Genomic DNA, 16,231 nt, shown 5'->3' on the forward strand with positions numbered 1-16,231 from the left:
GTTCTTCTTCACCTCTCTCACCAAGGCTCTTCTCCCCCAGTTGCTCAGTTTGGCCGGACCTCCAGCTCTGAGAAGGGTTCTGTCGTCCCAAATGTCTTCCATTTAAGGATTATGGATTGGCTGGGTTATTCTAGCAGCTTTATTTTTTTTCCTTTGAAACCAATTGGTAGTATGTTTTGGATTATTGTCCTGATGAAATGTTCACCCTCGTTTAATTTTCATCATCCTCGCAAATGGCAGCAGATTTTTGTCAATAATGTCTCGGTAGATTTTCCCATTCATCCGTCCTTCAATAATGTGAAGTTTACCAGTACCATTTGCTGAAAACCAGCTCCACACCATCATCTTCCCACCTCCAAACGTCACTGTTAGCATGGTGTTTTTAGGGTGATGTGCAGTGCCATTTCTCCTCCAAACGTGGTGTGCATTATGGCATCTAAATAGTTAAATTTTGCTCTTATCAGACCAGACTATATTCTCCCAGTATTTAACTGGCTTGTCCAAATGTTATTCAGCAAACTTTAAACGAGCTTTGACATGCTTTCTTTCAGCAATGGGGTCTTGCATGATGAGCGTGCATATAGGCCATGGCGGCAGAGTAAATTAATCACTGTTTTCCTTGTGACAACAGTACCTGCTAATTCCAGGTCTGTTTGAAGCTCTCCACAGGTGGTCCTTGGCTCTTGGACAACTCTGCTGATTATTCTTTACACTCCTCTGTCAGAAGTCTTGCGAGGAGCACCTGATCGCGGCAAATTTATGGTGGTATGATTGGCTTTCCACTTATGTATTATGGCCCAAACCGTGCTTACTGGAACATTCAGAAGCTTAGATATGCGCCTGTAACGAATGCCATTATTAGGTTGTGCAACAATTACTTTGTAATGGACTTTTTTAAATTGATTTATTTATTTTATTTTTTTTTGTTCTGTTCGCCTGTTAGGTCAAGCAGAAAGGAGAATCTGTATCCCTTTTATGCCGGAACAGTTTTACTGTGTCACAGTGCCGTTTTTAAGCTGCCTCTGTGGTTTCTTAGTATTAACATGGATATTTATTTATTTATATTATTTATTTAGTCGATCAGTTGAACAGAACACATTTTCTAGAGGGGAGTGAGAAAAGAAGACAAAAGACAAAGCACAAACTGTAAACAAGATGAGAAAAGTAAATCCTTGTATACCTAGAAGAATGAAACATTTGATATGAGTGTTGTATGGGGCAGTAGTCCTACACCCTGTGAGGGAAGGACAGGACAAGATATGACAGGACAAGGACAGGAGAAGAAGCATGCAGGACAAGGGTCGTGAACCTGGCTGTACAACTGAAGTGTGGTGGGAGTGACTATTTAAATTCTAAGTCTATAGGACAGGAATGTGAGTGAGGGGATACCCAAGCAATTTGCATATTCATGAGTTATTTGTCGCAATAGGTGAGTGGCCCCACACTCAGCAAAAAAGTCCCAGGGGTGTGTGCCTGCGGACAGATGTAAGTGAAGTTACACCGTTTTGCATGCACAACGACTGACAGAAGTGTCCTGTAATTGCTGTGCCTGCCCCGCGGTGGCTGCCCCAGCCAATCAATTGAGAGGCGGGATCGGGCCGAGGAGTCGACCCAAGAGCAGCCCAGCGGACGGGACACGTCCCACACCGAGCGACCCAGGGTGGTCCGCCGGCCCCACCGAGGCGCCACAACCACCGGCCACCCGGAGGAGGCTGCAGGGACATACTCTGTTCATCCTGGCCTCTCCAGCATGTGTGGCCGTAACTAAATATGTAATAAACTGTCATACCATCTTCCAAAGCTGATGTGGACAAAAACAGATTCAAAATGGAATCATCACTAAGCAAAGCAGATGTGTGGTCATGCTATAGTGGTGTTTCCTGTTAAGTCCTTTGCAGCTCAAATTGATGAGATCATTTATGACTGTGTCTATTTATTATGAACAGGCTGGAAAATCTGAAAGGCAGAAGTGGAAAGGCCACTGTCACAACCTTGCTTGATTCTTATTTTTCATGTATAACTGCATTAAACTAATCAGCAGCTGGGCAACGCATTCCTAGCATTTGAAAGCTATAAAGGGTAAGTAAACCCCCAGCTTTTTTGGGGGGCAAGAATACCTTATGTGTTCCACCAAGAACCAGAACACAGTATTCTGGTTAATATTGTGTTTGTGGAACAAGAATTAAACAGAATATTTCATCAATCTCCAAGAAACTCAGGGCGTGGCCATTTTAGGCAATATCACCCTCTGCTGTAGACCAAATTTAACATCACACACGTGAGTGAATATTTGCCAAAAAAAGGAAAGTTTGTCAGAAAATTAAACATTGTCTTTGTAATGTATTCAATTGAATATACGTTGAAAAGTATTTGCAAATCATTGTATTCTGCTTAGCGGCACGGTGGACGACTGGTCAGCACATCTGCCTCACAGCTCTGAGGACTGGGGTTCAAATCCCGGCCTCACCTCTGTGGAGTTTGCATGTTCTCCCCGTGCCTGCGTGGGTTTTCTCCGAGCACTCCGGTTTCCTCCCACATCCCTAAAACATGCGTGCTCAGCTGATTGAAGACTCTAAATTGCCCGTAGGTGCGAATGGTTGTTTGTTTATATGTGCCCTGTGATTGGCTGGCGACCAGTTCAGGGTGTACCCCGCCTCTCGCCCGAAGATGGCTGGGATAGGCTCCAGTACGCACGCGACCCAAGTAAGGATAAGCATTTTACTCACTGTTCCAACTTCATTGGAATTGGTGTTGGTATTTTGTGATGACACATCATGATAGCTTATCCATTAGCATGGCTTCTTCGTCTTTCTCCTCTTAATTACTACTCGTCCTCCCTTCGTGATAATGATACTTGTCAGCAGTGTAGCTTATTCGCTGCTATGGATGCAATAATTAGTGACATGCTGTTTTGACACCGGACACGAAGTGACCGTTTGCCTCCGCGGCTTGGCATCCAATTTAGCCACGTTAGCTGTAGCTCGTAGGTAGCTGGCGTGGCGCAAAATAGCGTGCAACAAGCATTCCCCGATATGAACAGAGGAAAGCAGGAAGGTTGGGCGACTTCACTGTAGATGTGCTGTTTTTTTTTTTAAGTGTATACAACTGTGCACTGGCCACGGTTTTTGCTTGCATCATAACAACATCCTGTTTTGGCTGTCTTATTTTGGTGAAAAAAGTACTCTGGTTTGAAACTGAAAATGCACTATTGGTGCCATTTTCAGCTGACAGTTTTTGGTGGCCGAAAATTTGGTGCATCACTTGCAAGAACCATGGACGCTGCTGTCCTGGCCTGCATTCATGTCTTTAAGTATACCTCTTACATGTCCTTTGGTTTAGCTGAAAGTATGGAACATTTATAAATAGGAGATTTCAAAAGGCAAAAGGTACCATGTTTAACAACTACTAAACAGTAAGTATTTGTATTTACAATACAGAAATCTCCAATTGTTTCATTCATTGCCACTTATCAACCAGTCACAATTATAACCAATTCCCTAGTGAGGATAAGCAGTACGGAAAATGGATGAATGGATGGATAAACTTTGTTATCAGAGCTAGAATGAAGCTAGATTTTGAATAAAATTAAATACAAGATGATTTTTGGGGGTCAAAGTTCTTTCATCAACTCTGGGGACTACAGATTTAGTTTTGCATTTTTGATTGCATTTTCTTACACAAGTACTAGTAATATATGCTATCAAAGCCACTTACAGTAACACAGTGAGTACGACGGTTCGCACCGCTATATTATATTTCAGTTTTTGTTGTTGTTGTTTTTAAACTGTGCATATTGGTAATTGATGTGTCAGAGCTACAGCACAGTCAGTGACGTGTCCCCTAGAGGAGGCCCAGCCAATGTCATTCCATTAAGAGCTACCTATTGGACCACAGAATGGAAACCACATCTCTGCCTGCTGCTGCCTTTTTTAATGTAGGAAAAATTACCTTGTAATGTAAAAAGTTTTGTTTAAAAGGATGTGAACTGTGCCATTGACAAAAGTTCACACTGACCCTTTTTAACTTTTTACGTGACTTGATTGCACTGCCTGGAATACATGGTTACTTTTCAAATGCAGCTGTGTGGGAGCCAATTTTAAACCGTTCTACTCAGCTGCAGTGAATGGGGAATGGAAACACCCGTTTGGCTGTGTGACTGTTTACATTTTCTCAACAGGCATCAAAAGTTAGATGAAACCCACCTTTTTTATGGCTGAGGCAGAGTAAGAACGAAAGCGAGGAAAGTCAAGTGGAGGCTAGGAGAAGAAGGAGACTAAACAGGGAAAATACAGGAAATTATGAAACATTCGGAATGGATTGAGGGGGCAGCTTTTTATTGTGTCAAAGACTGCAAAGGAACACAACATTAGAAACAAAACATAAATGTAATCTTGTGTTTTATGGTCAAAAGATATTTTTGGGCTGTGTTTCATTTCCTCAATAGATTAGAGCAGCGAAGTACAAGTAAAGATGCGCGTCTGCAATGCCTGGGTCTGACACTGAAACTCAATTTCACAGAAGAACTGGAAACACAATGTTTGAAATTCAATCCAATTATATTTCTAAATTTCACTGGATCCACTGAAACAATGCCCTGATTCTTAAAGGTTTAAAAGCTCAGCTGAGCGCATTAGGGGAAACTCCATGTTTCGGGGGTTTAGAGTTATGTTTGCCAACACTGTCAATAATGAAAGTATTCATGCAGCTTGGTCATATAATGTTGACCTGTGTCCTTGGAAGAAATGTGAATGAAATTATGACTGAATTGCACAAACAGGCCAGTTACTCCCTGGAACGTGAAGTACCTACCTCTAGCTTGGTATGTGGTTACCTCATGAACTAATGAATGAAAGCTTCTTGTTTGACTGAGACAGGGCATGATGCAGAAGAAGAAACGTGTGATCTTTTTGTCCCAGACGTACTGCTAATAGAAAAATATGAAACTTTACTTCCTCCCTTTCTTTTTAATTAGCTATATGTAATTATATTTTCTGTTATGTTGGCGTAGAATAGGCCAATAAAATGACTCATTGCATTTCCAACTTTTTATGACCAGTTTTGTAAAATTTTTAATATTCACGGTTTTCAGACAGCCAGTCTTGATTGTCCGAAATACAAGGTGATAATACAAGATAGAGGAAGCATATTATAAAAGAATGAAACCATGTACGACACTTAGATTCAATACATCAGCACAACACTGTCATAGTGATTGCACTGCTAGTAGGTTTAGTGTTTCTTGATTATTCTTATTAAAAAAAAAAAAAAAAAAACACACATCTTGCCCACATATAGTAAACTGTTTGTCCCAATCAACTGTCATAAATCAATATGCAAGAATTTGTAAAATGAGTAACCGCTAAAGGTGTAACTTAACTCTTCAGACTAGATGAGTTTTTCCATGATGGAATTACAAATGTATTCTTCACGCTACTGCAGGGGGAAAACATGGCAGTGCATCAAGAGTTTGTTTTCCAGGGCAACTCCTGCTCCTTTTAACTGTCGTGTCACTCTCGGGGGCTTTAAAACAATGTGATTATCTGCTTCTTTTCCTGTGCCGTTGAAAAGTGGAGATTGACAAGAGGATTAGCCTCAGGATGCTCTTGAGGAAGGGTGGGTACTGCGAATGTGGTTAAAGTCTTTGAGGGGGGATTTGGGACGTCACATAGGATGTAGAAAACTGTGAATATGTCAGACTGAAGTCTATTGATCTCTTTAAATCCTCATTATAGTCACTAACTGATGCTTTGTTACCTCATTGTTTAGTAAAATATCATGGATTACATCTCTCTATTCATCAATCCATCCATTCCTATTCAATGCCGCTTATCCTGGTCAGGGTCACGGGGTGCCCAAGCCTACCCCAGCTAATTTCGGGTGGAAGGAGGACTACACCCTGAAATGGTCGCCGGTCAGTCGCAGGGCACATAGGGAGATGGACAAACATTCGCACTCAGGCTCACATTCTCACTGAGTGGAAACGTAACCCACGCTGGTACATTCTTCGGGAGTACCACTACACCTTGTTGAATGGAATTGGTTATACACAAGAAGATAATATCAACTAACCCAGTGCTGTGGTACAAGTAACATTAGTGGTACAAGGGCTCCCTCTAGTGGTATGCAAAAGACTCACTGAATAAAATGTTCAAACTGGGCATAATGTCCATCCATCCATCCATTTTCTGAGCCGCTTCTCCTCACTAGTGTCGCGGGCGTGCTGGAGCCTATCCCAGCTGTCATCGGGCAGGAGGCGGGGTACACCCTGAACTGGTTGCCAGCCAATCGCAGGGCACATAGGAACAAACAACCATTCGCACTCACAGTCATGCCTACGGGCAATTTAGAGTCTCCAATTCATGCATGTTTTTGGGATGTGGGAGGAAACCGGAGTGCCCGGAGAAAACCCACGCAGGCACGGGGAGAACATGCAAACTCCACACAGGCGGGGCCGGGGATTGAACCCGGGTCCTCAGAACTGTGAGGCTGACGCTCTAACCAGTCGTCCACCGTGCCGCGGGCATAATGTTACAGAGCCAAATATTTTTTGGGTGGTGCTTGGTGTAAAATGTTTGAGAACCATTTAACTAACCAATTTTGGGACTGCTGAGTCACATATCAAGGGGAGTTTTGAAAAAACAATTTTTATTGTATAGGCACAGATGATCATATTTTTTACCATATTCCTGTAGCCTACATTTTAGTGTTCTCCATGGTTATTTCTCATAAATGTCTCGTGAAGTATATTGTTATCTTTTCTCAGAGAGTCCAAAGCCTCACAGTTCTGAGGTCCGGGGTTCAATCCCCGGCCCCGCCTGTGTGGAGTTTGCATGTTCTCCCCGTGCCTGTTTGGGTTTTCTCCGGGCACTCCGGTTTCCTCCCACATCCCCAAAACATGCGTGGTAGGTTAATTGACAACTCTAAATTGCCCGTAGGTGTGAATGTGAGTGCGAATGGTTGTTTGTTTCTATGTGCCCTGTGATTGGCTGGCAACCAGTTCAGGGTGTACCCCTCCTCCTGCCCGATGATAGCAGGGATAGGCTCCAGCATGCCCGCGACCCTAGTGAGGAGAAGCGGCTCAGGAAATGGATGGATGGATGATCACTCATTAATATTTGGAGGTTATTAGTTTTGGATGGGCGGCACGGTGGCTGACTGGTTAGAGCGTCAGCCTCACAGTTCTGAGGTGCGGGGTTCAATCCCTGTCCCCGCCTGTGTGGAGTTTGCATGTTCTCCCCGTGCCTGCGTGGGTTTTCTCCGGGCACTCCGGTTTCCTCCCACATCCCAAAAACATGCATTAATTGGAGACTCTAAATTGCCCCTAGGCATGACTGTGAGTGCGAATGGTTGTTTGTTTCTATGTGCCCTGCGATTGGCTGGCAACCAGTTCAGGGTGTACCCCGCCTCCTGCCCGATGACAGCTGGGATAGGCTCCAGCACGCCCGCGACCCTAGTGAGGAGAAGCGGCTCAGAAAATGGATGGATGGATGGATAGTTTTGGATGATTTATGATCTTTTTCAGCAGCTCAATTTGCGATTACAAACTGCAATATTTTTAATTATTTTTTGGAGGGAGGGTTTGCATTACAAACATTGCATTTTTAGCTGGGAAGCTAAATCATGTTTGCGTTTCCTCCATTTATCATTCTTAAAAGTTTCACAATAATCTGCCCTATAGAGCTTGCCATGCTGGTGCTGTACAGATGTGCATACATGACATGCATGAACAGTAGCTGAGATTGTTCCTTTCCCAGAAGTGACTCTTTAACAAGAATGGCAGATTAGAGGCAACAAGACAACTACTATGCTGATAAATGCCCATGGTTGTGCGTGCGTGTGCACCACTGTGACTGTGCAGCTCTGCCCCTAAGTAGCTCCCATCACTGTCTGCATTGTTTCCCAAGAGTGACATGGCTGAGGCTTAATGGCCCTGCTGATGGTGTGTTAAAGCGGGGTGTTAATTATAACACTATGCTCCGTTAAGCACAGTCACATTAATGTTGCACTGCTGAGCTCGAGCTGGCCAGATTTATTCTCTGGACTAGATGATTAAAAAAAAAAAAACTGCTATCAATTTGATGGTCTTAATCAGTTGATTCTGTCTTGTTTGTGTGTGCTTAATCACCTTTGTTGTCATGGGACATTTTTAATCTGTTCTGCAATTCTGTTATGTTATTTGCTAATCTCTGGTGAAGGAAGCAGTTTACACTATAATAAATATTTGATTTGTTTTCTTTATGATCACATATAATCCTATGTTGTTATTTATGTTTGTGAGTATTTTATTGTTCTACCAGAGTGTATAAAGGTGAGGACACAATCATTCTTGTTGTCATTGGGATTATGATTTTCCCTGCTTTTTTTTCTCTACATCCTGTTTCCCTCGTTTTGTTTTCCATTAATTTTTCCGTAAATATTACTAATCTCTACCCCAGTACTTAAAAGTTACAGCTGTGGTTGCTCCTTACTCGCTCAGTGGCAGCTCGCCACTGAACTCAGTCTGTTTATCCCAACACTGTTGGTTTCTGTGCTAACGACCACATAAAACCTCAGATGCATAACAAGAAAGGAACATAGAGAATGAGGAAAAACAGTGGTAGAAGATGTGCACTTGCCACAGTAGCTGTTTTTCAAAGTACATTTATTTACTTGTTGTCCACCTACGGGCAATAGGATCACTCCCTTTTTTCAGACTAACATCTGCATGAATTTGTATCAAATGTTATTGTTATTCATTTGTCACAGTGCAGAACCATGTTGCTTTTGAATAAGGTCTAATGTTAAATGGGGGGTGTTCATTCAGGTGATGAATTTGCTGGTTTTAAAAATCATGTACCATAATAGATTTCAATGGAGATAGACAGTGCAATCATGGTGCTGGTGACTTCAAATTAGAACTGGAAATGAGAAGGTACTGTGTAGTCCTGATTAAGCCAATGAAGAAAATTTTATTTATTAGATCGTTGCTCGAACATCCTTCAAGTAATCCCTGAAAGTTTGCAAACAATGAAGTGTGGCCAGGAGATAGGTTGAGACATTTGATTTGATTTGTTCTTGCTCTTGCCCCCTGCCAACCTGGCAGTGTTGCAGCGTGGCTGCTCATAGTCAAACTCCATTTGACCACAACAAACAATGTTTACCCAGGTATTATTCAAATATATATATACATATATATATATATATATATATATTTTTTTTTTTTTTTTAACAACTGTATAATGGAAGAAGCTATACTTATAAAGTTATTGTTCTTTTAACCACAGGGTGGCAGGTTTAGGACCTGCTGTGGAGAAGGAAGTACTTTGTTGTTTGATTGTTGAAAATAGCAAACCTGAAGATTCCTGAAAACCTCTCCGGATCAAGTCATATGACACTTTATTGATACTGCAATCAATGAAGTGGAATTTGGACTTCTGTGATCTGAACACATGATTTGAGACTATGGACTATCTATACTTCAACCTGTATTGCATGCTAACGTGTTAAATGCAAACACATTACACACATTTGGCCAGATTGTTGAAAGTTGCTTCTTCATTGTGACTTACGTGTATGTATACAACAATTTCTCCTTGTTAAAAAAGAGGAAAATCACAACTGAGATGTAGAGGGAGTTATGACATCAATTTCCTTATTTAGTTTTTACTGCAACACCTAAAAGTGTCTTTAAAGTTGATCTGTGCTTGGGGTCAGGTGTTTGTCCTTGCTTGAATACATAAAACTGAGTAAATCTGTTGATTTATTTATTTATTTATTTATCTTCCTCCTATGGCAGAAAAAATGGAAACATATATCAAGGAATGTTGGTCTCTAATGCAAGAAAAGAATTGTTTGTTTGAGTGATTCTGCCCCCACTTTTCTCAATGGAATCTATTGTGAATGTTGATAGTTGTGTGCAGCTCATGATTTTGATAAGTAGATGTCAGTTTCTCCAAAATTATTTCATTCAATTTTGCTCCAATATAACTCCCGAGTCCACGTCACCACAAAGGTCAGAATACAGGTTCATCAGTATCTGTTCTAATTTAACATGGAGCAACAATTAAATTTAATCAGAAAAACCACATGGTCAAATGCTTCGGTCACTAAATTTAATCTGACGGAGTTGTAAATTATTGCACTTATGAAGGTTGTTGTATCCAGAACAAATTGTCTTTCCCTCGCAAAATCATGGTTAACATTTTGCGGGTTCAGTGCATCCTGATTTTAAAATGTATTTATATAAATATATATATTTAAATATATATACATATATATATACATATATATATATACAACCCCAATTCCAATAAAGTTGGGCCATTGTGTTAAACATAAATAAAAACAAGAATACAATGATTTGCAAATTATCCATGCATCCATTTTCTGAGCCGCTTATCCTCACAAGGGTCCAAGGGTCGTCGGAGTGGTGGAGCCAATCCCAGCTATCATCGGGCAGGAGGCGGGGTACACCCTGAACTGGTTGGCAGCCAATCGCAGGGCACATAAACAAACAACCATACGCACTCACATTTACACCTACGGGCAGAGTATTCAATTAACCTTCCACGCATGTTTTTGGGATGTGGGAGGAAACCGGAGTGCCCGGAGAAAACCCACGCAGGCACGGGGAGAACATGCAAACTCCACACAGGTGGGGTCGGGGACCGAACCCCGGACCTCAGAACTGTGAGGCAGACGCTCTTACCAGTCGCTCACCGTGTCGCATTTGCAAATCATGTTCCACCTATATTTCATTGAATACAAACAATAAAGTTGCTCAGTTTGAACCTTAAATAACTTGTCTTTGGAGTGTATTCAATTAAATCTAGGTTGAACATGATTTGCAAATCATTGTATTCTGTTTTTATTTATACTTAACACAACATCCCAACTTCATTGGAATTGGGGTTGTGTGAGTGTATATATATATATATATATATATATATATATATATATATATATATAAATATATAAATATATATTGTGTGTGTGTAAAAATATATGTGTGTATATATGTTGGTATTGTATGCATGAAGATTTAAAATATATATAAATAATAAAATAAATATTTGGTTGCTACTTCATAGATTGTGGGTGTGGTCTGGAATGTAACCCCAACATAAATGAAGGATTACTACACAAGGTCCAATTATAGATCCTTGATTTTAATTGGTTCTGCACTGAGTGATGTAGTTTAATCTGGTGTCATAAATGTTTGATCCTATATTTTTCTCTTTTTTAACACAGGTAAAAGACCAGCTTCTGTGGGATTTGATGTGTTCTTTAGATAGGTTCAACTGAAGATGGAAACACTGGAGTCTGAGCTGACCTGCCCAATCTGCCTGGAGTTGTTTGAAGATCCTCTGCTCTTACCGTGCGCCCACAGCTTGTGCTTCAACTGTGCCCACCGCATCCTCGTGTCACACTGCTCATCCAGTAAGCCGCTTGAGTCTGTTTCAGCCTTTCAGTGCCCCACCTGTCGTTACGTCATCACGCTGAATCACCGCGGGCTGGAGAGCCTTAAGCGCAATGTGACGCTGCAGAACATTATAGACCGCTTTCAAAAGGCCTCCCTGAGCGGCCCCAATTCACCTACTGAGAGCCGGCGCCTGCAGCGGCCCTACACCGCCACCATTAGTGGCACAATGGCTGGAACAATTGGCGGCGGTGGTGGTGGTAGCACAAGTGGAAGCAGCGCCCGGAGCAGCCCAGCCACTTCCAGCCACCCACACCCCCACCCGCACGCCAATCACACCAATCACATTAACCACACAAACGCCAACCACAGCCCGGCTTTTGTGGCTAAAATGGATCTGCGCATCTGCTGCCAATTCTGCGAGCAGGATCCGCCTCGCGAGGCCGTCAAGACGTGCATCACATGCGAGGTGTCATACTGTGACCGTTGTCTGCGAGCAACGCACCCTAACAAGAAGCCCTTCACCAGTCACCGCCTGGTGGATCCTGTGCCCGACACGCACCTCCGCGGCCTGACATGCCTTGAGCATGAGAACGAGAAGGTCAACATGTACTGCCTCGTGGATGACCAGCTCATTTGTGCCCTCTGCAAACTGGTAGGGCGGCACCGTGAGCACCAGGTTTCCTCACTCACCGAACGCTTTGACAAGCTCAAAGTAAGTCCTTCATGTTCATTTCAGTTGACATTGTGTGCCATATACTTATTTTAGACATTCATTGTCTTTTCATGATAAGACCTTACTTTGTATAAAATGATTTATCGTTAAAAGCTGCTATTCCCATTCCCATATCGCGCCACTTTGATGTTTAATCTAAAACACATTTGTCACAATATCTTTGGTTGGTATTCCCAACCATTAGGACATTTATGAGAGTTACTACTGCCTCATTCCCATCATGTCCACGCACATAATGAGATTTCATCAGAAAGAAAGACAAATATGTGAAAGAAGCGAGCGGACAGAGTGCCCGTAAGCAGAGAGCAGCAGCGAGCAATAGGGAAGGCCGTCATCATAATAGTCGATGAGCTGGCATTCCATGTGACCGCTGAGCTTTCAGAGTTTCCTTGTAAAGAGTGGGACTGCTGAGTCAGGGTGAATAAACAACAGAGAGGCACGAGCTGTCGCTAATTCTATCACCAAAGTTCTACTGTGTTTCTTCTTCTAACAACTGACGTTGCACAGGTTGGAAAAGGTTGGATAAAAGTGAACATAGAACATCTTAAAATACAGATATGCAATCTTTGCTGTTTCATAAATTCCCATTTTATCAAATAGATATTTTCAAGTTTTGTTTTGAATACAAAAATTATAAAAGTAGAACCCCTATGCCCTTTTTGCACATCATAAATTATAAATAGCAACGACCAAAATGAATAAAGTGTACTTTAAATTACAACTGTGATCACTTTTTGCCCCCCTTGTGGCAATTTTATTGCTGCATTTTCTGCAAACAGGATAGTTACATTTTCCATTGACAGTTTTCCCAAAAATGAAAAACAAAAATATTGTCATTGCATTCCACCATGTTTTGTAGCACTGTAACATGTCTGACATCATCTTCTTTACTGAGTCGCGTCATCATCATCTCCTTCTTCGTCTTCTATTCTGTTGTCTTCATCGTTGTCATTTTCTTCTGTGTTTTGCATGTTGTTATTTCTCAGTTTGTTTGGTATTGCAGCATGCACCAGATGGGTGAAGTCAAAAGCCTACACTACTACTCTGAAGAGAGACTAAACACTGTAGTAACCATCCATCCATTTTCTGTACCGCTTTATCCTCACTAGGGTCGCGGGCGTGCTGTAGCCTATCCCAGCTATCTTCGTGCGAGAGGCGGGGTACATCCTGAACTGGTCGCCAGCCAATCGCACGGCACATATAAACAAAAACCATTCGCACACACATTCACACCTAAGGACAATTTAGAGTCTTCAATCAACCTACCATGCATGTTTTTGGGGATGTGGGAGGAAACCGGAGTGCCCGGAGAAAACTGACGTAGGCACGTGGAGAACATGCAAACTCCACACAGGCGGGGCCAGGATTCGAACCCTGGTCCTCAGAACTGTGAGGCAGATTGCGATTGGCTGGTGACCAGTTCAGGGTGTACCCCACCTACTGGCCGAAGTCAGCTGAGATTGGCGCCAGCACTCCCGTGACCCGAGTGGGTATACCAAAAGCTATGGGTAAAATGTTGGGTTGAGGAAACACAAAGTTAAATATCATTTATTTAATTTACAAAGGATAGTGCAGTACAGATAGGCAATCTCAGTGCTTCCCACAGGACCAGGGGGGATGATGGGGGCTTGCCGTGCCCGGTGCTGCAACAAATAGTCTTTTTGCGGCATAATCCTAAACTCAGAAGATCCTGACGACTGTACGTAGTCTTGGGGTGGTGCCACTTACCAGAAGATTGATTTGCAAAATGAAATGTTGATACTTTTGATACATCAGTCATTTGAGGGGCTGTTTTTTCAGTATTGTATCAGAAAGGAAATCTGTGGTGTCCATCATTAGCAGACATTAGGGCAGCACAATTATGTTATAATATTTACAATTATTTTTATCAATATTGTAATCACTATTAGTCACAATCATTTTTAGTCATGATTATTCTTGATGTTAGGAAAACATTTTTATTGCACTACTTCTCAACAAACAATATGTAAAATTTTCAGTGCAAAATTAATCTTTAAATAATGATAGATAATAAAAAAATAAATGTACCCCAAAAAATTCACTTTACCAAGTGCTAACTGAATAACTATGTTATTACATAGTGCAATCACGAATTGCAACCTAATGGAAGCAAATACAGTTCATGCATAAAAGGCAATAACATTAGGCTGTAAGCACCGACTTTTCATTTGAAAATACCTGTCGTCAATATCGTGAATTGTCAAGAAGGGTACGTTTCCGTTGTTCTGCTTGACCATTGGTCAGTCGTGCACGGGCACAAACTGCAAAGAACTCAACAGTTATGATTTCCCTCTCTATTTATTTTTTTCCTTGTGGTCAGGCCAGCTGAAAAGTTGAAGTTAAGGCAGCCACTATAACAATTGTTAATAATCTTACCGTGACACGCCACCTCTCCCCCTGAGAGGGCCAACTTCAAAATAAAAGCTTGATATCCTATATTACTACATTGGACAACAATGCCATTTTAAGCTTTTATTTTGAAGTTGGCCACCGAGCGCGGTGTCGGCCCTTAACCACAAGTTCTCCCCTTGGTGGCTGGCTGACTAGGTTGCGGGCACTGGTACAAACTAAGGACTTTTTACATGCAGCAGCGGCCGCATTTTAAATGTAAAAAATCGCCGACGATCAGGCATATTTAATCTAGGCTTTGCATGATCAGGATTTTTGGGGCCGATCACCGATCAGCGAGTTTAAAAAAACGGTAACCGATCCGATCACAAGATGGAGCTATGTGTCGATTTAAATGACCTGTTAATTTATTGTATATACTTGTGTACTTAATTGCTCAAAAAATTATATTTTCAATAAATAATGTGTCTTTGTTCATCTATTTATGTCAGTGAGGCATAGTGACAGACAGAACAAATGAATGCTCTTCTATTAGATGGCAGGAAGTACATACAGTAATTAATGTATCCACTTTTTGTGACATTTTAGTTTGTTCGTGTGCCGTGAAATTTTTCAATTGTAAAATATGTGCCTTGGCTCCATAGACGTTGCAAATAACTCCTTGTCAGGTCATGGCTTCTAATTAGTCAGGTCAAACCAACATTACAACATGACAGAAATAATGGGTGCTAACTTACTATAATTAAATTACTTTATTGTATTTAAATTACTTCACCCACGCCGAAACTTTAGAGCATAATTCGACAGAATGCCAGCAAATTAGCAGCACCACGGTAACGAGTGTATCCGGTCACATTTGAGTTGACAAGATAAAACCCAAATGATCGTAAAAAACGAGATGGGGTGGTATCGCAATACAAGATTTTATTGTAGTAGTCTGACATAGAGCAAATTTGTCTTGTAGTCTGATCCGGGCATTACGTGTTGTCCGTCGCAGTTGTCTGTCCCACACCGCTGACATGTTTTTTTATTTATTTATTTTTAAATAACTTTATTGGCCGTCAGATATTTACAGAACTACGTCAAAAGACACGCGACAAGGCTAAAAATAAACTAGCTTTTGGATTCAAATATACTGTGCACGATGGCGATGCGGAGTAAATGTCTTTTGCGGAGCCAATCAATGACGTCTTTGATCAGATCGGCGAATTATGACATTAAAGCCGATCAGCATAAAATGGTAATTATCGGCCAATACCGATCAGGCCGATAAGATTGGTGAAAAGTCTTTAATCGTGGCAGCCAAAATCGCGATCACGATTAAAATTTGATTAATTGTGCAGCCCCAGCAGATGCACAGAAGGAGCACATGGCAGCACAATCTCAGTGCAGCAAAACCCAAAATGTATTTGTAGCAGCCAAAATTTAATTGTGGCGCCCTGCCACACATAAATGTATATGTGGGAAACCCTGTACTGTTTTTGGGGGGTTAAAGTCTTAATTTAAAAGCATAATCACTCACTATTCTATGTATTCTGGTGGACATTGCCATGAGAAATGTGCATTGTGTTGTACACTGACTTGAAGAGAAAACATTGGTTTGTCTAATTTAGTTAAGGGAAAATAGCTATCATACTGTTATAGTTGGCTTGTACAAGAAAAGTTTGGGTATAAGAATCAGTTAGCAGTAGTCATGTGCAAGAGATTTCATCTTTGTGCGACAAACC

At 41.5% G+C, this 16,231-nt stretch overlaps 1 protein-coding gene across 2 annotated transcripts in view; it reads left to right on the forward strand.

Moving 5' to 3' along the window:
- LOC133484629 (probable E3 ubiquitin-protein ligase MID2) overlaps window positions 1–16,231 on the forward strand; it is a 120,321-nt gene that overhangs the window by 25,153 nt on the left and 78,937 nt on the right. For both annotated transcript variants that reach the window (XM_061787507.1, XM_061787508.1), the window contains exon 2: window positions 11,230–12,113. In XM_061787507.1, coding sequence (XP_061643491.1) covers window positions 11,286–12,113 — 828 coding nt within the window. In that variant the 5' untranslated portion in view covers window positions 11,230–11,285. The remainder of the gene's footprint in view (window positions 1–11,229; window positions 12,114–16,231) is intronic.

Source organism: Phyllopteryx taeniolatus, chromosome 10, assembly GCF_024500385.1.
Source record: "Phyllopteryx taeniolatus isolate TA_2022b chromosome 10, UOR_Ptae_1.2, whole genome shotgun sequence".
In the NCBI taxonomy this organism is placed as follows: Eukaryota; Metazoa; Chordata; class Actinopteri; order Syngnathiformes; family Syngnathidae; genus Phyllopteryx; species Phyllopteryx taeniolatus.